Genomic DNA, 23,513 nt, shown 5'->3' with positions numbered 1-23,513 from the left:
ACTAAGCCAGTCATCTAGCAGTCTGGTATCTCACAAGTGAAACTTTGGCATTAATGCTGAGAGAATAGGAAAGGCCCTCACAAAGGAGACTGTTTTGGCTGGAAGAGTCATATACCTATTGTGTTATGTTATCTCTTGAAGTTCTGGTGAAATTTGAAGATAATCGTGTTTCCTCTGGGCAAGGAGTACTCTATTGTTATGTCTGTACTCCAGCAACTTGGAATAGAAGTTAGTGAATGCTCTTCAGAAGCAAGCAAGCAGGGGTGCCTGGGTAGTGCAGTCAGTTGAGCATCTCTGATTTGGTTTTGGCTCAGGTCGTGATCTCAGGGTCGTGAGATCGAGCTCAGCATCAAGCCCCATGTCAGGCTCTGGGCCCTGCATTCCTCAGAGTCTGCTTGGAGTTCTCTCATCCTCTCCCTCTGCTCCCCTCTGCACCCCACACGCACACATGCTCTCTCTCTCTTTCAAATAAATCAAGCAAGCAAGCAAGCAGACAACAACAAAGAAATACAAGAAAATTCCAACCTCTACAAATGAATGAATGAATCTAACTCCTTCATCCTCCCACCCAACCAGAAAAAGAACAGAACGCAGGACACAAAAGAAATCAAAAGGTCAACTACACTTCAAAAAAGCCCACAAAAAACCCAAAAATATTTAGAATAAGAAAAAAAAAAAGATATCAACGCTCTATTTCTGATGCACAAATCAGTGAGGTACAGGGCTATTCACATTCCCAGGCAAGCTGGTGTTAGAGTGTTTCTCCTTATTGGTAGATGATCAGTTCCTCTGGACCTCTGCTTTCCTAGTCCAGGGCTAGAGGCCTAAACATCTAGAATTCAAACATGAACTTTTCTAGTCTTAGCAAAATATCTAGGAAAAGATAGAGAACGTTATCTGAACAAAACCATATATTTGACTGTAAACAACATAGTTAAAAGAACATAGTCCTTGGAGTTCAATGTATTTGGGATTGAATTTTTTGCTCTGTTACCTAATAATTGTGTACTCTTATATAATTAACTTATGTAAATGTAACTTATATAGCTTATCTAAATATATTTCCTCATCGGCAAAATGAAGATATACCTACTTCAGACTGTTGCTGTGAAAATTAATAAAATAATGTATACAGAGCTCCTAATATAAAAGCTCCTGGCACATAGAGGTGTTCAGTCAATGGTAATTTATTATTATTATTTTTTAATGGTAATTTGTTATTAATAACAAATGTACATTGTCTTTCCAAAAATGTTTGCTATAGAAAAATTATTGTGTTATGAATTTAAATTTTAATTGTTGCGAGTTGATATTTGGTAGTAAGGCCCTTTCAAAGGTGTTGAAATTTTAAACTAGTACCATGGGAAATCTGGAAAATTTTGAAAGTTCTTTGGGAATGATGAACAAAACTGCTACCCTTTACTTGGTGACATAGTTATCTATAGGAGAAAGGTGAACCTCGTAATTAGTTTTAGAAGGGAATGTATATGCCAAATTTTTTATCATAACATGCTTTCTGTTAGTTGCATGAACTTATTCAGGATGTGGAGAGAGACTAGTGATTTGAGAAGTAGGTTGCTCATGATGAATGTATTTTTCTTTTAAATAAATCTTTTCCCCCCGTCTCCCCAGCTGCTCAGATAAAGAATTTGATGAGCCAACTAGGAACTAAGCAGGACTCAAGCAAGCTACAGGAAAATCTGTGAGTAGCTTCCTAATGTGTTGGGTTCTGTGAGGGCCCTTTGAGGACACATCCACTGTCCTTGCTGCGTGGCAGCTTAGGTTTCTGGCCTATGGACTCAGAATGACAGGCAGTGGGACATGAAGTAATAGCTGGATTTGGAAGAGGGGCAACAAAATATATTCATGGGTTGTGATCTCTGCTCCTTTCAAAATCCTCAAACTCGGATTCTTTCTTCCCCTTGGGCTGTTTAGCAGAATACTTTGAGGAAGTAGGGAAGGGAACTTTTACCACTGTTAAACTGTATTCTGCCTAAATGAGCCTCCTGTTGGCACAGGACTCCTGATGATCTGCAGAGCTCCTCTAGTCTGGTGGGATTTCCAACTGTAAATATTAGAAAAATGTATTCACAATGATCTGAGGGGCGTCTGAGGGAGAGGAGAATGGACTGGTAGTAGGAACTCGTGATTCTTTTTATTACATCCTTTTTGACCCCATTTCTGCTTTTAGAAGTTCTATTCTTCATCTTTAAAATATACTGAATGATATTCTTTGTTTCCTGTCCTAGACAGTGTGAAGTGAGAGAATGACTTACTACTTTGAACTTTTTCCAGGGAGATGTGAAAAATCTTTGGGTGTGTTAGTAACGTCTGGGAGGTCCAGGCTCCTGTTTGACTGCCTCTTGTTTTTGACTCCCTCGTTTTTTCTCTGGGAGGCCCCTTTGCAGTGAAAAAATAGTAACGATTAAGTAGTATGGTTTCTCTGTCCTCCCTCAAAACCTTTGTAGAAATAGCCGCAGAGTAGAGGAAACCGTGACTAAAAGGGGCTCTTTTTATGTTTCCACTACTTTCCAATCCCACTTAATAGAATGCATATTCTTCCCTCTTTAATATTCTTCCCCTTATACTCCTTATATGTTTTTATGCAGTACAGGGCTTCTTTGTTTTGGAGGGAAGAGCCAGAAAGTCAAGCATGAAGGACGATAGGGAGCCAAGATTAAAGCTGAAAAAGTGCCAGCTTTAAGCAAGAACGTGGGAGTAGCTCTTTGGAAGTTGTTCCCTAGGGTAGAAGCTGTGCTTTTAATGCACATTTCATCCAACCCCCAGTGTCTGAATTCCGTCTCTAGTCAGTGGCCTGTGACAGACAGCAGCTAGGCAGAACTGCTGGGCAGTGGATGGGAGAGTTTTGTGAGACCTTGGTGTGTTCAAACTATTAGGTTTAGATGTGGGGGGCAGTTGCTCTTATATTTCTATCAGAACTGCTGATAGGCATTTCTTTTCTCCCCAAAGAGTTAAAATACCTGATCAGCAGGTTTCACTGAGGTAGGTTCTTTCTACTGAGTAACATGAAGATGCCTTGCGGTGGGTTTGACTGAGTCGTATTTCTGGATTTTTTTTTTGTGTGTGTGTGAACCTGGGCCTCTGGGAACCCATTCCTTCAAGTACCCCTTTCATTCCCTGCACTGGGGCACTCTGAGAACTAACTGTACTAACTATAACAGCTCTCGAGGAGTGGGAATATCCTGAAACGTGTCTTTTCTCTCTTAGGCAACAGTTACAGCACTCTACAAATCAGCTCGCCAAGGAAACAAATGAATTACTGAAGGAATTAGGGTCCTTGCCTCTTCCCTTATCTGCTTCAGAACAGGTTGGTATTTTCTGGTGTGTGTGTTTGTTTAATAGGAAAGGACTTTGTTTTAATGGGAAGGCAGTGTGTGAAACAAAAATAACTTGGCCTTTGGTGCTAGGTAGACCTTCTCTGACCCTCACTTTCTTTATCTGTAAAATGGGGTTATGTGACTGTTGTGACAGTAGAAAGAATGTATGCACCGGGTCTTGCAAAGTGCTCGGCATTTAGTAGTAATCAGTATCTGCTGCTATTATTAATAATAACATACTAACATATTGATAAAATGAGCTTAACTGGTAAACATTCTCAATGTTTGCATCTCTGGGTTTTGGCCAGCAGCTTTATGTTTGCAGGCTTGGTCCTAGTTTGTTTTGTAGTCAGTTTCTATAAATTTTAATCAAATGTTTTTGCTTTCTATTTTGCAGTCACTTTCATGTCCCATCATGAGTTATTCATAGGTTTCAGGTTGAAGAAATGCCCAGGGGAAAGGATTTCTCTTTTCAAGTTATTTTATTCAGTGGTCATTGAGATCCTTTAAAAACACACAATTTTTAACTGGAGTTCATTGTTCCCTTGATGTGCTGGGCCTTTTCTTCACACATTCCTGAAGTCAGTGTGCCTCCTCCTTTATTGTGGCTTGACCTGTTTTACTTGTCATTCATGGTCTACCTCAAATCCTCTCTCTTCCAGGAAAAAAAAAAAAACCTTCTCCATCTACCTTAGCCTACTGTGATTCCGTTTTTCTTTTAGCTTCTCTACCATTTCTGGGAGCACTTATTTTGCTTTTTATTATTGATTTTTTTCTGATGATGTCCTATTCTCTGATGGCTATAAAGACAAAGCCTACAACTTCCCTGTTCTAGGTTGTTTTTCATTCTGTGAGTTGTGCCTAGTTGTAACATGAAATAATTTTAGTGTGCCGTAATCATCATTTAAAAAATAGAGTAGGAATATCAGAATGTATACCATGTAGTAAAGGGAACTATTATTACAGGAAGCTTTCATTTCATACATATGTGTATATATGGAACTAGGTCAAGATGTCACATTATTTCTGCATGTCTCCATCAAAAAAAGTTTGAAAATGTTAGCTTAACCCATACCTGGCAAAACTGTTTAATGAAGCAGATGTTTAGTCTTTGGAGTTCTGGCGCCCCCTTGCACAAAAGAGAGGAGCCAAGACTAGATGCTTTGTCATTGTGCTACAAAGCAGCTCTGATAAAAAGTAATCTTAATGTAATCACCTTTGGTCGCCCATAGGTATGCTGTTGTTATTCATGCTGATATTTCACTTAGAGACCAGTTCCCCTTGCCATCCAGTATCTCCAATAAAAATCACCCCTTCCCTCCTCCCAGCTGGGCACTTAGGGAATACATGCTTGTGGATGGCTTTAGTAATAAAGAGAGAGTCTAAGGATCTTGATGAAAACAGAATGTTGAAAGTACTTAAGAGTTAATAGCCTAAGCAAAAATAAATAGAAAGTTAAATCTGCTACCAAAAGAGAGAGAGAGAGGATTTAATGTATTCCAAAATCAAAAAGAAGTTATTTTTGGATCATCCATGCTATTGTTCCCTTCCATTACCTTGGATCATTAAGAACACGAAATAGATCTACACATAATTCCTTGATTCTTTCCCCTGTTGTGCTGAATACCGTTTGCCCTTTCGATTCTTTCTTTATCTAATCAATCTTAGCTTACCACCATCTTTTTGCTCCTGTCCTGTATATCAGACCGTATATCCTCCTTTCAGTCTTTTTTCATATTCATGTGCTATCATCAGTGATCTTCTCATTGCCAAATCTAGTGGGCTTTTTTGAGCTTTTATTCACTTTTCTGTCTGATTTGAAACAGCCCATCCCATCTCTACTGAAACGGTTTTCTTCTTTCCATGATCCCCTTTCAGTGTGTCTCCCGACTCTGGTATCCTTTGCTGGCCTCTTTTCTCTTTCCCCAGGTGGAGTTTCAGCCTCCTTCTCTGACTCTCTGTCTTCCTCGAAGTAGGCATGTCCCAAGGCTCTGCCATTGACCTCTCATTTTCTTAGTCTCTGCTTTCTCCCTCAGGAGGCTTATCTATTTTTATGAGTTCCCTGGCACCTTTATGAACATGACCCCCAGATCTTTTCCTGGCTCTAGCCCTTAACCTCTAAGGACTAGGCCCATATTGCCAATTCCTACTCTAATATCTCCTCTTGAATATACTGCCTTCATCTAAAATTTAATGTGTTGTCTTATACTGAATTCCTCCCATTTCACCCAAATCCCTTAACTAAGCTGATTGATAATACTGATTGTCATAAAAAAAGTTCGTGCCTTTTGACCTAATATTCCCACTCATGCAAATTTGTCCTAAGGCAAAAAGGTTGGAAGAAAAAAAAACTGTAGTCTGGAAGTGGATTTCCTGTATTTAAATTCTACCCCTTCCGGGGCGCCTGGGTGGCTCAGTCGTTAAGCATCTGCCTTCGGCTCAGGTCATGATCCCAGGGTCCTGGGATCAAGCCCTGCATTGGGCTCCCTGCTTGGCAGGAGGCCTGCTTCTCCCTCTCCCACTCCCCCTGCTTGTGTTCCTGCTCTCACTATGCCTCTCTCTGTCAAATAAATAAATAAAATCTTAAAAAAAAAAAATTCAGGCACCTGGGTGGCTCAGTCGTTGGGCGTCTGCCTTCGGCTCAGGTCATGATCCCGGGGTCCTGGGATCGAGCCCCGCATCGGGCTCCTGCTCAGTGGGGAGCCTGCTTTCCCTCTTCCACTCCCCCCTGCTTGTGTTCCCTCTCTCGCTGTGTCTCTCTCTGTCAAATAAAAAAAAAAAAAAAAAAAAAAAAAAATTCTACCCCTTCCACTTACTGACAGTGTGATCCTAGGCAAATTACTTAATTTCTTTGTGCCTTGGTTTTCTGATCTGTAAAATAGGGACTATAATAGTACCTAACTTATAGGTTGTTGTATAGATTAAAGTATTATGTTAAAGTACTTATAACCGTACTGGTACATAGTAAGCACTGTATTAATATTAGCAATTACAGTGGGGCTCACATTAGCTTTATTTATAATAGTTAAAACCTGGGAAGAATCTAGAAGGAATGTTTACATAAATTTTACTAGATCAACTTGATAGAATATTATGTAACAAAGACCATAATTGTGAAGAGTATGATAACATGGAAAATGTTTATGATATACTTAAAGATAGTATTTTTGTGGGGCACCTCGCTGGCTTAGTTGGTGGAGCATACAACTCTTGATCTCAAGGTTGTGAGTTCAAGCCCCACATTGAGCATGGAGCCTACTCAAAAAAAAAAAAAAACAAAACAAGGTAGTGTTTTTGGATTGTGAGATTAGAGAATGATGGTTTTTCCCTCTTATTGTTACAATGTTTGTGTGAAAATAAAAAATCCCAGAAAAAGGGAAAAAAGTTCCTCATCTAAATTTGCTTTCAGGGTGCCTGGGTGGCTCAGTTGGGTAAGCATCTGCCTTTGGCTCAGGTCATGATCCCAGGGTCCTGGGATCGAGTCCCGCATTGGGCTCCCTGCTCAGCGGGGAGCCTGCTTCTCCCTCTCCCTCTGCCCCTCCACCCTGCTCATGTGCTCACTCTCTCTCTCTCTCAAATAAATAAAATCTTTTTAAAAAAAAATAAAATAAATTTGCTTTCAGTATTACCATAATTCTCCCAGGTGTGATAATTTGAGTCATTCTTGACTTTAGCTCCCTTGTAGCCCCATAGTCAGTCATTAAGTCATAATGTTTCTTAAATTCATGTCTTTTGTGTTCCCTTTACGAATACAATGTCCTCCTAACCTTTAACCTAGAATATTGCAATAGTCTTTTTGACATGTTTCTTTTTTCCATCCTACCCTGTACACCATCACAGACTACTTTTTCTAAATTATCATTTTGTACCCATCATGTTTCCTGCTCAGAAATCTTTGTTGCTCTTTGTTCTTTAGGGATTGAATCCCAAACTCATTAGCTTGGCATTTAAAACTTGCTCTGGTCAGCCCCTTCTCTGTCTTTCCAGTTCTTTTAGCTATTCTCATGAAAAAAAACTTAGGTTCCAGTCAAACTATCTCCTTATAGATCCTCTTCAAATTTTTACTGCCATGCCTTTGCTCACACTGTTTTCTTACTTGGAATTGCCTTACTTCTTCCATCTGCTTATTCAGACCTTTCTCTTCCTTCAGTATCCACTTTCTCTAGGCCTTTTTGGCCACTTGAGTTCTTAATGATTATACCTGTCTCCAAACTCCTGTAGTACTAATTGGATATAGCAATTATTTATATTGATTTGTAACTTGTGTGTCTATATCCCTTATCTATAAGTAGTTGGTAAGCTGTTTGAGGTCAGGGATGAGTTTTTACTTCTGTGTTCTCAGCCCATAACAGATTCTCTCAGTATGTGTTTTTTTTGAGACATAGAATCAGTAAGCTTAGTAAAGATAGCCTGTAATAGTTTTCAGGTTCTCCAAGGTTTTAAACTTCACTACAGTATGAAGGAAAATGATTCTGTAGTTTTCAGGGAAGCTCTGAACTCAGTGTAGATGAATATTTTTAACATTTTAACATAGAACAATCTCTTTTGGGGTTCAATCTGAGCCTAAAGTTATTTATTCTGCTTTTAGATTCTCCAGGGAACCAAAATTCTCAATTGTATTTCCCTCTGAGATTACCTTACAAGGTAAATGACACACAGTTCCCAGGTTTGTCAGAATGAAAGAAGGAGAATTCAGACTTGGTCTGTGGCATTAATGAGGGATTTGAGTTAGCAAAGAACAAATTTATTAATTTAAGGAAGAGCCTGTTTTATAGTAATTTTCCTGGTTGGAAATCTTTAGAAGGAGTAATTTTGCTTTTAATGGGAATTAAAACCAGATTATTTAGGGTTAATATGAAATTTCAAGTCCTTGTTTATTTCCTTAGCGCCAGCAAAAACTTCAGAAAGAACGCCTCATGAATGACTTCTCTGCAGCCTTAAACAACTTCCAGGCTGTTCAGAGAAGGGTATCTGAAAAGGAAAAGGAGAGCATTGCCAGAGCAAGAGCTGGATCTCGTCTCTCGGTGAGTTTATTCCCAAAAGAAGAAGACCCTTGCGATTGCAGGATGTTCTTTCCCACATTGTTGGGTTTTTTTCCCCCTCCTAACTCTGACCATTTTGACCATTAGCTTTTGTTTGTTACCTGCTCCCCCTCAATAATAATACACATAGACATTAGCTGTTGTGAAAATGCCAGATTGGTACAATCCTTATAAAAAATACGTATGCAGGGCGCCTGGCTGGCTCAATTGGTAGAGCATGTGATTCTCACTCTCAGGGTCGTGAGTTCAAGCCCCATGTTGGGTGAGCAGCCTACTTAAAAAAAAATTTTTTTTAATAGAAGTAAATTAAAAAAATATGTATGCCTATGGTCTAACACTAGAAAGGAATATGCACAAAGATTTGAAAAAGTGACAGAGTTGTGTGTGATTTTTTTTAAATTTTATTTGTCTTACATTAAAAACTTAAGAAAAGAAACAATGAATCTATATCCTAGAATATAGCAGGGCTAGGTTATTTTCACTAGACCTCTCTGTGAAACAAATTAACAAATACTAAATTTTAACAACCTAACTTCTCAAAAGTATAAAATGGCCATGAAAATATTAAGGTCAAAATCTAAGAGAAGATGAGAACCCACAGAGAGGTAGGCTAAGCACTGAAACTGCTTTTGCATGGAGTACATTTACTGAGGGCAAACTTGAACTTTAGTTTTGATGTCTATGTGGCATGAGGAGGAAGAAAAGCTCAGAGTCCAGACAAGGTGGAAAATCTAAAAGAAGGTGCTCCTCCAATTAAACTGGACCCCAAAAGGCTGTATCCTTCAGATATGGGTAAACCAGAAGTAAGCCCTTCTTTCCTACAAAAAGATTGCATTAGCACTGAACTGAGCAAGCGGTGGAGGACAGCAGGAGAGAGGGGAAATCCAGGCAATAACTTGTACCACAGAGGAACCTTGAGGCAAATTTACTGCCCAAATTCATAGTACATGAATGATCAGAAAGCCTCAAGCTTCAAGTAGTTCTGGACTGGTAGAGTACCTAGGTACCAGGCAGAAGCAAATACAAATCCTTTCTGGTTAGACACCTTTATCCTAGCCCTGAAAGAATACCCTCAAACAATTTTTGAAGTGTTGTGAGCAGCACAGGGTTAAAAATACCCAAGTACACAAAGAAACAAATAACTCTAAACAAGAACTAATAGAAACAACAATGAGGTAAAATGGACCTACAGAGACTTCATGTATTAGAATTATATGACAACTGTCCTTATTGTATTTATTTATTTATTTATTTATTTATTTATTTATTTTTTGAAAGATTTTATTTATTTGACAGAGAGAGACACAGTGAGAGGGGGAACACAAGCAGGGGGAGTGAGAGAGGGAGAAGCAGGCTTCCCGCCGAGCAGGGAGCCCGATGCGGGGCTCGATCCCAGGACTCGGGGATCATGACCTGAGTTGAAGGCAGACGCTTAACGACTGAGCCACCCAGGCGCCCCTGTCCTTATTGTATTTAAAGAAAATCTTGAAAACATCTGCAGGAAGCAGGAAACTACAAAAAACTTTGGAAAAGGGTCAAAATACTTTCTAGAATTGAAAAATATAATATGGAAACTAAAAACTTAATGGATAGATGATTTAACTAGAAAATAGAAGATATTATCTATCTCATGATATTATGTATCAGTATGTAGGACGGGGGTTAAGAAGTTAAATAGGAAGAAAGACTATGAGAAATGGAGAATAAAGAGAAAGGATGTGACCTAGTTTTAATTGGAGTTTCAGAATAAGAGTGGAGCAAACATAGAACAGAGGTGATATTTGAAGAGATAATGGCTGGTAATGTTTTAGAACTTATGAGAGACACTAATCTGCAGTTTCAAGAAGCCCAACAAATCCCAAAAAGAATAAATAAAAGACTCTCATCTAAATACATCAGAGAGAAACTTCAGAACACCAAAGACAAAGAGAAAATCATAAAAATAGCCAGGGAAACAATAGAATACCTTCAGAGAGGCAATAGTTGGATTGGCAGTTGACTTCTCAACAGCAACAGTGGAAGCTAGTTGAGGGCTATCTTTAATGTTCTAAAGGACAGTAACTGCCTACCTAGGAATCTAAACCCAGTGAAAGAAGATATACAGAATGAGAATTAAAGACATTTTCAGGGGCGCCTGGGTGGCTCAGTTGGTTAAGCGACTGCCTTCGGCTCAGGTCATGATCCTGGAGTCCCAGGATCGAGTCCCGCATCGGGCTCCCTGCTCGGCAGGGAGCCTGCTTCTCCCTCTGACCCTCCCCCCTCTCATGTGCGCTCTCTCTCTCATTCTCTCTGTCTCAAATAAATAAATAAAATCTTTAAAAAAAAAAAAATAAAGACATTTTCAGTCAAAAGTGAGTTTGTTCTCAGGACACCTTACTTAAGAATATTCCAGAAAATGAACTTCAGGCAGAAGGAAGGTGATCCCATATGGGAAGTCTGAAAAGCAGAACAGAATGAAGAGCAAAGAAAGTGGTAAATACGTGAAAAGACAGACTGCAAACAGGGAGAAGATACTGCTATATGTATAATTGACAAGGAACTAGTAACCAGAATATATATAGAACATATAAAGAATTCCCATGAGTCAGTATGAAAAAGATACAACCCAATAGAACAGTAGTTTCTCAGACTTTCTGATCTCAGGACCCTGTTAACACTTAAAAATTATTAGGGACCCCAATGAGCTTTTATTTGTATGAATGGCATCTATTGATATATATTAGAGAAAACTGTAAATGTTTATGTCAGGATGTATGTATAAGTGTTTATAGCAGCATTATTTGTAGTAGTCAAAAGTTGGACACATCTGAATGTCCATCAGTAGTAGAATAGGTAAATGCATTATGGTATATTCACATACTGTAGTATCATACAGCGAAGAAAATAAATGAACCACAGCTACATTCAGCATCAGGGATGGATCTGGCACAATCTGGCAAGATCCAATCAAAGCATGGAAGAATACAAACAGTATAATTCCATTCATGTGAAATTCAGAAGCAGGTAAAATGATATTAAATAAGGATACATATCACTGTATTGAAAATACAAGAAAATGATCATTGTAAAGTCAGGATAGTGGTTACTTTAAGGGCGAGGGAGGGGGCGTTGTAATTGGAGAAGGGCATAGAGGTAGGCTTGAGGGCACTAACTGTTTTGTTTCTTGATTTGGGGAAAAAGTAAAACAAAAACAGAAAAACCTCACAGTGTTCCTCTGGGTGGGTAGAATTTTGAAATTTTCTTCATTTTCCTTGTTCTTTTAATTACTGCTATTAGAAAAAGGGAACGACTTCTTTTTTAATGGGAATAGATTGCTCTTTTAACATTTTTTCTGAACTTTTTTTAATACATGCATTAGACTGATCTTTGAAATGAGTCTGCCACTTTAGTGCCTGATATGCCATAAATGTCCATTTTTTTAAATCTTTACATGCTCTGAAAATTTGTTTCCCTGCAAGTTTCAACTCTTTCCCTTATTCTGCCTCCCTATTGTTTACTCCTCTCTCCAACCCGTGTTCCCTCCATCCTATTTAGTAAGGTTACCATTCTGAGCCCAGATTTGCTTTCAACTACTTCACACCCATTTTCTAGTTGAGACAGATTGCCAGAGCCCTGTGTCATCTTACAGATCCTGTTGGAGCCAAGGGATGTTGCTTTATACTGTAGCGAAAGGAAGCCATTGTTTTGTGTGTCTGTCTGTGACATGTTTCTGGATAACAGCAGCAATAATGCCATCTGCTTTCTAGGCGGAGGAGAGGCAAAGAGAGGAGCAGCTCGTCTCATTTGATGGGTAAGGAATTATCCGTACAACCTGCTGGCTAGTTGAGATGGATTCTATACTTCCTGCTTCTAATTTTTTTTCTTTTAAGATTTTATTTATTTGTCAGAGAGAGTACAAGCAGGGGGTGCAGAAGGCAGAGGGAGAAGCAGGCTCCCCACTGAGCAGGGAGCCCGATGCAGCACTCGATCCCAGGACCCTGAGATCATGACCTGAGCTGAAGGCAGATGCTTAACCGACTGAGCCACCCAGGCGTCCCTTTGCTTCTAATTTTAAAAATCAATGTGGAGAAGAAGGAAAAATAAAGGAAGACCTGGGGTGGGTGACTTATAATCCACCAAATAAAATAAAAAAGTCAAAACCTTGGGCTTTTCCAAGATCTTTGAATTAGGGAAGAAACAATTTGAAGGTGAATAAAAGAGCCAGAGAAATCTCTGATGTGTTTGTGTTGGGGAGAGAGCCTGGCTCGCTAGGAATAAGTACGAACCCATGAATCTACAGATTAGGATGTTACCTCTAATTCAGATGTAATTTTTTCAAAGTTCTTGGGTCTCCGTTTACCCATCTGTAAAATGGAGGCAACTCATTCTTTTAGGAGTAGTACAAGAAAAAGCAAACAGTTTGCATCTGAAAGACATCTTCTTTCTTAATTTCTCCAGACTGAATTAACTAATTCCATAGAAATGTGTTGGTGGGGCGCCTGGGTGGCTCAGTCATTAGGTGTCTCCCTTCAGCTCCGGTCATGATCCCAGGGTCCTGGGATCGAGCCCTGCTTCGGGCTCCCTGCTGTGCAGGAAGCCTGCTTCTCCCTCCCCCACTCCCCCTGCTTGTGTTCCCTCTCTTGATGTGTCTCTCTTTGTCAAATAAATAAGTAAAAATCTTAAAAAAAAAATGTGTTGGTGTTATTAATTTAGAACTTAAAGTGCTCTATCATAGGTATGAATCTCTCTCTTCCCACTACACTGTGAGCGCCTCAGAGGGGTGCCTCGTGGGCTCTGTCTTACTCCTTTTTATATCTCCAGTGTGGGGAGGAAACTAAATACTGTGGAGATGATGTCTGATTTATGCATACTGTTGGAATTTTCGGAGTGTTTTATGTCTAGCATCATATGTAGTATGCCTTTCTTCTTTTTTTTTTAATTTTTTTTATTGTTATGTTAATCCCCATACATTACATCATTAGTTTTAGATATAGTGTTCCATGATTCATTGTTTGTGCATAACACCCAGTGCTCCATGCAGAACGTGCCCTCCTCAATACCCATCACCAGGCTAACCCATCCTCCCACCCCCCTCCCCTCTAGAACCCTCAGTTTGTTTTTCAGAGTCCATCGTCTCTCATGGTTCTTCTCCCCCTCCGATTTCCCCCCCTTCGTTCTTCCCCTCCTGCCACATTCTTCTTCTTCTTTTTTTCTTTCTTAACATATATTGCATTATTTGTTTCAGAGGTACAGATCTGAGATTCAACAGTCTTGCACAATTCACAGCGCTTACCAGAACACATACCCTCCCCAGTGTCCATCACCCAGTCACCCCATCCCTCCCACCCCACCCCCCACTCCAGCAGCCCTCAGTTTGTTTCCTGAGATTAAGAATTCCTCATATCAGTGAGGTCATATGATACATGTCTTTCTCTGTTTGACTTATTTCGCTCAGCATAATACCCTCCAGTTCCATCCACGTCGTTGCAAATGGCAAGATCTCATTCCTTTTGATAGTATGCCTTTCTTCTAAATATGGTACCTGAAAAGAAGAGTTATAACATTTCACTAGCTTTTTATTTTAGTTTTCTCTTAAGAGGCATTTAACCCACTGGCTCCTGGGTGGCTCAGGTGGTTAGGTGTCTGCCTTTGGCTCAGGTCGTGATCCCGGGGTCCTGGGATCGAGCCCCATGTTGGGCTCCCTGCTCAGTGGGAAGTCTGCTTCTCTCTCTCCCTCTAACCCACCCCCTTCTCGTGGTCTCACTTTCTCTCTCAAATGAATAAATAAAAAACCTTAAAAAATATTTTTTAAAAAAGAGGCATTTAAACCCAAAGTATAATCTCAAGGAATGTTCTGAAAACCAGAAGATGTGATTCTGTTAGACTAATTGGAGAAGCATTGACAGGTCACTTAGCCTGCTCTCCTCCACCCATTTAGTACCCAAGAGACCAACACAGCTTATATTCTGAGAGTGCTCTAGAAGAGGATGGGCCAGTGTGCTTCACTGACTTCAAGTCTCTGTCTGCTTTCCTTGTCTAGCAAGCCCTAGCAAGATTGTAGGTGCACCCCTAACTGGAAAACAGCAAGGAGTCCCATCCCTCATAATCCTGTTTCATCTCAGTTTTGCCCAGGGAAGCTGAGACTTTGTTTTCTTGGTAATATCAGCTCTTTGCCTCCAGATATGAAGAATGTGGCCCTCAAGGACTTTGTTATCGATCCCGGAGGCGTTGGAGCCCGGTCATGTCCTTGGCTAGGCTCCGCTGGTAGTAATGTTGTGAGTGTCTCATGCACACCTTAGGGAGGGGGAATCAGCTAGTGTGCTTGTTGCCTTGCAGCCATGAGGAGTGGAACCAGATGCAGAGCCAGGAGGATGAGGTGGCCATCACCGAACAGGATCTGGAACTTATTAAAGAGAGAGAAACAGCAATTCGGCAGCTGGAGGTAAGAGCCAGGTCGTGTTTTTTGTTTGACTCCATGTATCTGCACTCTAATCCACCTGGATTTTCTCTCGGCGGTTATGAAAAAGCATGAAATGAGTCCTAATGTGATTTGCGTATTATGTCTCAATGTAATCATGGTGAATTTGAACTACTCTTATGGTGGTACTGGTCGTGGTGCCCAGGAAGACTCAAATACCATATCTTACATGGTCTGTGGGAGAATATGCATGAAGAACAGAGCAAGGCAAACAAATATTTTATTGCTCATTAAGACTTTGCCCCAAACCAGGGTACCTGGGTGGCTCAGGCGGTTAAGCATCTGGCTTTGGTTCAGGTCATGATCCCAGGGTCCTGGGATTGAGCCGCATCAGGCTCCCTGCTCAGCAGGGAGCCTGCTTCTCCCTCTCTCTCTGCCCCTCCCCTGCGCTCATGCTCTCTCTCTCTCAGATAAATAAATAAAATCTTAAAAAAAAAAAAAAAAGACTTCGCCCCCAGACCTCTTTGGAGAGAGCCCTTTTGGGGCACCTGGGTGGCTTAGTTGGTTAAACGTCTGCCTTCAGATCAGGTAATCATCCTGGGGTCCTGGGATCGAGCCCTGTGTCAGGCTCCCTGGTCAGCGGGGAGTCTGCTTCTCCCTCTGCCCTCTGTCCCCACTCCACCCCCCTTTTCGTGCTCTCACTCTCTTTCAAATAAATAAAATCTTAAAAAAAGAGAAAGAGAGCCCCTTTGTTTAGTCTGAATAGCTCAGAATAAAGGCAGGCCAAAAAGTTTGCTTAATTTTTGTGCATCCCATAGTCCAATCCCAAGTTGTAGATATGACTTCACTGCAAAGAAACAGGAACAGGTTTTTGTTTTTGTTTTTTTAAAATTTTTTTTATTATGTTATGTTAATCACCATACATTACATCATTTGTTTTTGATGTAGTGTTCCATGATTCATTGAACAGGAACAGTTTTTAAGGTGGGGGTTGAGGGAAAGGTCTTGAGGCCTTTCTTACCTGATTTTCCAACTTTAACTTTACATAATGACACGTATATTCTTAAACCTGAGTAATTTTCTCCTCCATGCAGCTAGAGGACTGCCATCCCTGGAGGGGGGGTGGGCAATGAGGAGGAGGGGGTTTGTAGAGAGGAGAAACTTGGAGCTCCTCCATGACCTTCATCTGTGGCGGTGGCTCTGAGCTCTGACTGTACCTTAGAGTCACTTGAAGACTTTTTCCCCCAAGTGCCCAGCTGTTCTCCCTCCCACACCAGCTATTAGTTTTGACTATGTGAAATTCCTATTTTTTTTTAGGCTAAAAATGGGCAAATATTCACAAGATTTTTTTTTTCAAACTTCCCAGGTGATTATAATGTGCATTCAGGGTGGAGACCCACTGCCCTAGAGACCATCAGTGTCACAGTTCATCCTCAAGTTTGATAATTTTATTGCCTTCAAAGATGTCCTATCTTTTCTCTTTTCACCTACTGCAACTAACCATTGACTTGGTTCTCTAACGTTAGAAATACTGTTATAGCAGAGAGTCGAGTGAAACACAGAGCTAAGGAAAGGAATGTAAGGTAGAAGACATCAGGAACATAATAGGCGCTTCACAAATTCTGCATTCAGCATTAAGTCCGAGTGCCTTAGCTGGGACTGGATTTTTATATCCAGTCATTTCCTACATCGAATATACATCTAATATCCTATTCTAATGAAATAGAAGTTGTGTCTCCTCGACTCTCACATTGCGCATCTGACATTTCTGGCTACCAAATGTGTGGGCTTTTTCCACATCAAGCAATCCTTCGACACCAGCTAGGTGTTTTACAATTTAACCCAGTGCTGACACTGTACCTGGAGTTAGCATCAGATCCCACAGCTTAAGGGCTCAGTCCCACAACCCTCCCCCCAACTTGGGAAGCCAACTAAGTCTAGGTTGTTGCCTGTGCTTACTGACAGGCTATCAGTTGGAGGTTCCCATGACCCCCTCATTGGGTTTGATTAATTTGCTAGAGCAGCTCAGAACTTAGGAAAACAATTTATTTACTAGGTTACTGGTTTATTATAAAAGGATACAACCCAGGAACAGCCAGATGGAAGAGATATACAGGGCAAGATATGTGGAAGGGGTGAGGAGCTTCTATGACCTCTCCACCTGCACCACTCTCCTAGACCTCCGTGTTCACCAACCCAGAAGCACTCTTAGTCCTGCCCTTTAGGGTTTTTATGGAGGCTTCGTTATGTAGGCATGATTGATTAAATCATTGGCTCTTGGTGGTTGACTCAGCCTCCAGCTCTCTGATAACACAGTTGGTTCCCCTGGCAACCAGCCCCCATCCTGAGGGGCTTGTTCTTTAAGCTCAGGTGTGGTTGAAAGGGATGTGTTATAAGTAACAAAAGCTAATTTTCTCTCTTTTACCACTTAGGAAATTTCAAGGGTTTTAGGAGCTCTGATCCAGGAATGGGATGAAGACTAAAAATATATTTCTTATTATAAATCACGGTTTCACACCCATGTTATAACCAAGCTGGGCTATTTGCTCTTTAACTCAATTAACTTTTTGTTTATATGGCTTCCCTTTTGCTTTAAGGTACAACTCAAGGGGTGCCTGGGTAGCTCAGTCGTTAAGCGTCTGCCTTTGGCTCAGGTCATGATCCCGGGGTCCTGGGATTGAGCCCCGCATTGGGCTCCCTGCTCAGCGGGAAGCCTGCTTCTCCCTCTGCCTCTCTCTCTCCCTCTCCCTCTGCTTGTGTTTCCTCTCTCGCTGTGTGTCTCTCTGTCAAAGAAATAAATAAAATCTTTAAAAAAATAATAAAGCTTTAAAAAAAAAAAAGGTACAACTCAAGTCCTGCTGCTTCTGCAAGCCTTCCTCTACACACCTTCCTATAACCGTTTAGTAGTCACTTCCTATATAGTGACTTTTCTTATTTATCTTATTGTGTGCTCATCCCACCCCCCACCTCCGTTAGCTAGTAAGCCTTTTTGTATCCACAGCAACTAGCAGACTGTCCCTACTACAGTAGATTCTTAGCAAGTAATTAAAGTTTTGATGTTCTGGTAAGAACTAGTCTTGCCAAGTTATGATTCGGAAGTCATGGCTTTCAAGCATTGTTTTTTATTGTAGCGTTCTGAGAGGCAGTGTATTGCAATCAAAAGAGCATGGGCTTTAGAGAGATTCTGGCTGCAATCCCTAGTTTCCTTACTGACCAGCTTTGTGACTAGACAGTTATATAACCTCTCTGAGCCTTATTATCCTCAAAGATACTTGACTTCATAGAGTGAATGATTAATGTAAATATCAAAGAGGCATAGTAACATAATGAAAACATCATGAACTTTTAATTCTCAGCTCTGCCACTTGCTAGCTTTGAGACCTTGGGACAAGTCATCAAACCTCTCTGAGCCCCACTTTTCTCTTCTGTACGATGGGGATAATACGTGTCTCATTGTGTTGTCATGAGGACCAACTAAGTAATGATTAATCATAGCTGACACTTACAAAGTGCGTATTGCACAGTTCCAAGAACTTTAAATATATCAACTTATTTAGTGCTTCTGCACTTTAGTAGGAGATGGGTACTGTCATTGTCCACATTTTAGAGGGGACATCCCAGAGAGGTTCTTAACCTAAGATGGTACCACAAGACTGTGGAGGATTAACTTCACACAGCAAGACTGGGTTCTCTCTAGCTGACAGTCAGGCTTCAAGGGTCTGTGCTTTAATTACCTACCTGGTATAGTTTTTGGCACATAGTAGGCATTTAGTAGATATTAATTAACTTTATTTTCATTTTCAGTTTACGGAGAAAGCATGATTTATAAGCCTTAGAAACACATGTGTTATGTTTACACCAAAATTTTAGCTAAGTAGAGGAATTGAATTGTCTAACATGTTGCTTGATGTTAATTATTTTTTATGTTCCTTAGGCTGATATTTTGGATGTCAATCAAATATTTAAAGATTTGGCCATGATGATCCATGATCAAGGTGATCTAATTGGTATGTATCATTGATACCTTTAACCTCAAGGTGAGTTGATAGTAGTACTTGTGTGTGAAGAAGTCAGTAAGACATGTCTTAGGAAATTACGAATGCCATTTAAAAATTATTAAATTCATTTTTTGGCCCCCTTTTTATATTGTCAGATGTAGAAACTAAAGTGAGACCTCCATGATTACTCAGCTCACTTGCCATTGCTTCTTGTTAAGTCTTTGGCTGTTTAGGGAAATAGCTGTTGGCTTCCCAGCTTTTATCTCCAGAAACTTAAACCATTTTGGGATTAGTAACCTTTTTTATAAAGTTTTTTATTTGGAAATGATTTCAAGTTTAGAAAAGTTGCAAAAATAAAAAGACTACAAGGAATTCCTTTATAACCTTTACCCAGATTTACCTCTTGTTAACATTCTACCCCCATTTGCTTTAGACTTGCTCTCTTTCTCTCTAAATATACATGTGTATATATAATTTTTTCTGAACCATTCGTGGGTAAGTTGCGTACTTCACAACCCTTTGCCACTAAAATAGTTCAGTGTTTATTTCCGAAGAATAGAGCTATCGTCTTACCCAGTTAGTAACTTTTGATTCCGTGGCTGGATAGTTGGAATGGTGGAATGGTGAAACCAGGACCCACAACATCAAGAGTGTGTTTGATTTGCAATCTGGAAACATCTGATTGTGGTAAAAACATCCACTGCCCTTCTGTTTATTTGCAGACAGCATAGAAGCCAATGTGGAAAGCTCAGAGGTACATGTAGAGAGAGCCACTGATCAGTTACAGCGAGCTGCTTACTATCAGGTAAGAGCACATACCAAAGAAAGTCACTGTATTGCAGACTTCACGAGCCATCACAGCTCACTGACACACTGAGAACAGCTGCAGGCTTTGGCTTAGGCTTCAGCTGGGGGCCAGTGGTCGTAATTGCAGTCGCGGTCCACTTTTAATATTTTCCTCTGTGGAGAAATCTACAAAAAGACATCAGTCCTTGAATAAACTGACACAGAAGGCTCTTAGCTACAAGGCTAATCCCAGAAGCTGGCATGATACCTAAATCTGGTATAAGGCTAATTTTATATTCTGAACAGCTAAAATTTGTTTCAGTTAGTATAGTAATAGGTACAAAGTAGGACTTTGTGGCTACTTTATGTTGACTGCAGCCACAGAGGATGGACAGAAAATCAATTCCAACTGCTATTTGTGAATAAGTAGGGGGTTATCATTTTTCTATGAATAAATGGGAGTTAATCGTTCTACTTTGTATGAAGTGTTATTTTTTTTACATATTAGCTGAAACTCTGGTTTTGTGACTTTTACCTGGGTCTTTATCTCAAGTGTGCAGGTACTGTGATTGACGTCCTCTTCATTTCCTCTCCGTTTGGTGCTGTATGGCTTTTTAATAAACAGCATTTCAGTCATTTTCCATGTTCCTAAGATAGTTGTATTTTACCTGGAAATGTTAAGGAAATTTGTATTTAATAATAGTGTTTCCTTTTAAAAACTGAATGATGATGTTAGTGTTAGACAGTAAAGGACTTATGAAGTAAATTATATACATCCACTCAATATTATATTATGTGGGAGTTAAAAGAGATGTCTATGAAGAGTTTATAATAACATTTTTGTGCTGAAATGTTAAGTGAGAAAGACGTCAAACATCATACAGTATGATCCCAATTCTGTCAAATAACAATGTGCATAGATAAAAGATCATGAGAAAATACAATCAGAGTGTCAGTGGTTTTATCTGTAGATGATTATTTTCTTTCTGCTTGTCTGTATTTTTTACAGTAAACAAAAATTTTATAATAGGTATAAAACCTTTATTAAAATACACATGCACAAATAACTTATTTTATTACAAATAATGCCTAGCAGCATAGGTATAAACAATCCCTTTGCAGAAATGTATTAGGGGATCTGGAATTAGAATTTGCACTACTGCCTTGCGCTGATAACTGTTGAGATATTGGGAGGGTCTCTGCATATCCGTGCACGGATAGAGTTAATGCTGGGATTACAAGGAGGCAGATTTATGAAACACTCTTGGAGTCTTAGATATGAAAATTTTTACTTGTCTCATGAGTGTGTTCTTTATATATTTTTCTCCTCAGAAAAAATCTCGCAAGAAGATCTGTATCCTGGTGCTTGTCCTGTCCGTGATTATTGTCATCTTGGTATTTATTATCTGGCAAATTTATAAATGAAGTGATTGCCTCAGAGCCTCCTTCTGCTGAGCTGTTTTCAAGGGCACCTGCTTACTGGAGTCTTTCCAGAACAAACTGATCACAAGAAGAGAGCATACACCAGAATGTCCTGTTTAATAATTTAGTTAGAAAATAACTACTAACTAGTCCTTTGGAATTAGTGACCTATGGAGACAGTATTTATCAATTTATGCATACATTCTATTGATTTCTCAAATTAGGAATTAATTTATGTGGATTTTGCTTTCTCTTGTATTCTGATTGCCCTTCATCTCCAAGTGTTTACTGAAAATTCCATTCTAGATACTCTTGTTTTGACAGGTGACACTACAGTCTTGTAATATTGTCATTTTATGTATATACTAGATTCACCTTTTTACTAGCAACTGAGGTAGAATTACTTTCTGACAGCCAACACATTTGTCAGAAACTATATAATAAGCTGGTACTTTTTATTATTTAACGTTTCAATTTGAATTTCCAAGAAGCCTATTCTCTATCTGCTTTGAAAGATTTTGGCAATATATTTAACTGGAAAGTAAAAATTGCACATTTGATCCCGATTAAAAGTATCTATTTGAGCTGGCCAATTGTCAAAGTACCTGTTAACGGGGTTTAAAGTTTACTTTATTACCTGCTAGTGTCATCCATGGCAGTTCATCTGCACACACACTAAACTGTCTTGTTCACTTTTTTAAGAGATTAATTTAATTAACATTATTATGCCCTCTGGGGTCCCTCTCCCCCTGTCTGTATAGAAAGGGAGAATTAGACAAAGCATGCTTTTGGAAAGCAAATAGGAATTGTTTGGAATGATTTAAACTTTTTGTTGTTGTTCACTTGTGGTTCTACATTCCTGGTGAATGATGAATATTGCTGTCAAAAGGCTGCCCCTTCCCCCATAAGGGCTGCTGGGCATTTGATGGCAGGAAGATTTTAAAAGCTAGACTGAGGTTGGTTTAAAATTTAGTTCTGTGAACCTGGTGATAAAGCAAAGAAAGGGTTCATTTTTGTAAATACTGCCGGTTTGGAATAGTGATGTTAGACTTATCCTAATTTATGAACAAGAGATTAATCTCCATGCATAGTTTTAGACAAAAAAAAAAAATGTTTCAATAAAAGATTGCTGTCTTGTAATAGAAATGTTGTCCATTTCCCTTTTTCACACAGGTCTAGAGCAGTTAAAGGGAATAAAATTTCTGTAGGCTCTCACATAAGTGTGAATTGGGCCAACAATTTCAGTTCATCCTTTAGTGAATTAGAGGACTGGGCTACCCTGGATATATTTATATTCATTTCTTCCACTCCCTTTAATGTTCCTTAATCTCCTTTTTACCAAACTAATGTGAATAGTAGGGAAACAAGGGCCCAAATGCCTAAGTTTCTTTGTACTCTTGCACCATTCCACTCCTTAATACAAATAAACATTTTAAAAAAGCTTTTGTAGTAAGTTTTTATGAGTTAACATGTGGTAGCTATTAGGTAAAGTGCTGTCCTGAGAAAAATTGAGACTGGCAAGAAGACTGGAGGTCAGGTGATGATTGGCTTGGGGGTGGAATAAGGGCCGATGCTGCCCTTTCCTTGAAAAACAGGATGGAGCTACTGGGGTGTCACAGGCGGCCCAAGCAGCAGCTCCAGGGCTCGTTCCTTGGTTCTACAATCAGCTGGACTTGGGTACATCATTTGTAACATTTAAGACCAAAAAATTCCTGATTGTGAAAAACGATTTCAATTTGGGTTAAATGAAGCTATCATAGTTGTGTTCTATAATACTGTGTAATCCAGTGGTGGTGGTAATAGTGGTCGTGGGTAGCCAGTCTGACCTTGGCTTAGAATTCGAAGGGCCTGGAGTTTATGGTAGTTGCCAAGAGGTTCTGCTAGATGATCTTAATAAACCTGTTCACAGAATCCTCCTTATCTCTGATTTGTTTGTCTTTGGGGGGAAGGGGGCATCATGATCTAGGACAGTGGTTCTTAACCATGGCTTCACATTAGAAACTAAAAAAATACTGATACCTCAGTGCCCCTGCCACAAGATTTAATTCAATTAGTTTGGAGTATAGCCTGGGCATTTAAAAGCTCTAGGTAATTCTCATGTGTAACCATGGTTGAGAACCATTAGTTCGGAGGTCAAAAACTAGACTGGAGCACAGAAGGCTGAAGAATCTTGGCTCTGCCATTAACTTGCCATAGGTATTTGGATAAGTCATTTAACCTGTGGGCCCCAAGTTTTCTCAGTAGCTCTCTTCTAGCTATAACATTTTCTGATTATAAGGATCACAGGGGTTTGGTCTGAGCATAAACATTCTGTTTGCCTCGGTATTCCTTTCCTTTCCTCTTCCCCTTTTTCCTTCCTTTATGGAATGTTCTAGAAGTAATAAGCAGATCTACCATTCTCTGAAGTGAATTAAAACTATAGTACTATAGGGGCGCCTGGGTGGCTCAGTCGTTAGGCGTCTGCCTTCGGCTCGGGTCATGATCCCAGGGTCCTGGGATCGAGCCCCGCGTCGGGTTCCCTGCTCGGCAG

The 23,513-nt window shown here is 39.8% G+C and overlaps 1 protein-coding gene across 1 annotated transcript in view; it reads left to right on the top strand.

The window, feature by feature from the left end:
* Positions 1–22,894, top strand: part of STX12 (syntaxin 12) — a 36,796-nt gene extending 13,902 nt beyond the window's left edge. The window contains exons 2-9 of the mRNA XM_032390191.1: positions 1,633–1,702; positions 3,229–3,328; positions 8,225–8,362; positions 12,127–12,170; positions 14,696–14,801; positions 18,712–18,784; positions 19,498–19,580; positions 20,894–22,894. Coding sequence (XP_032246082.1) covers positions 1,633–1,702; positions 3,229–3,328; positions 8,225–8,362; positions 12,127–12,170; positions 14,696–14,801; positions 18,712–18,784; positions 19,498–19,580; positions 20,894–20,986 — 707 coding nt within the window. The 3' untranslated portion in view covers positions 20,987–22,894. The remainder of the gene's footprint in view (positions 1–1,632; positions 1,703–3,228; positions 3,329–8,224; positions 8,363–12,126; positions 12,171–14,695; positions 14,802–18,711; positions 18,785–19,497; positions 19,581–20,893) is intronic.
* Positions 22,895–23,513: the final 619 nt, after the last annotated feature.

Source organism: Phoca vitulina, unplaced genomic scaffold (genome assembly GCF_004348235.1).
Source record: "Phoca vitulina isolate PV1807 unplaced genomic scaffold, GSC_HSeal_1.0 scaffold2, whole genome shotgun sequence".
In the NCBI taxonomy this organism is placed as follows: Eukaryota; Metazoa; Chordata; class Mammalia; order Carnivora; family Phocidae; genus Phoca; species Phoca vitulina.
Note: the sequence above shows the minus strand (reverse complement) of the source record. Positions and strands in the feature narration are given on the sequence as shown.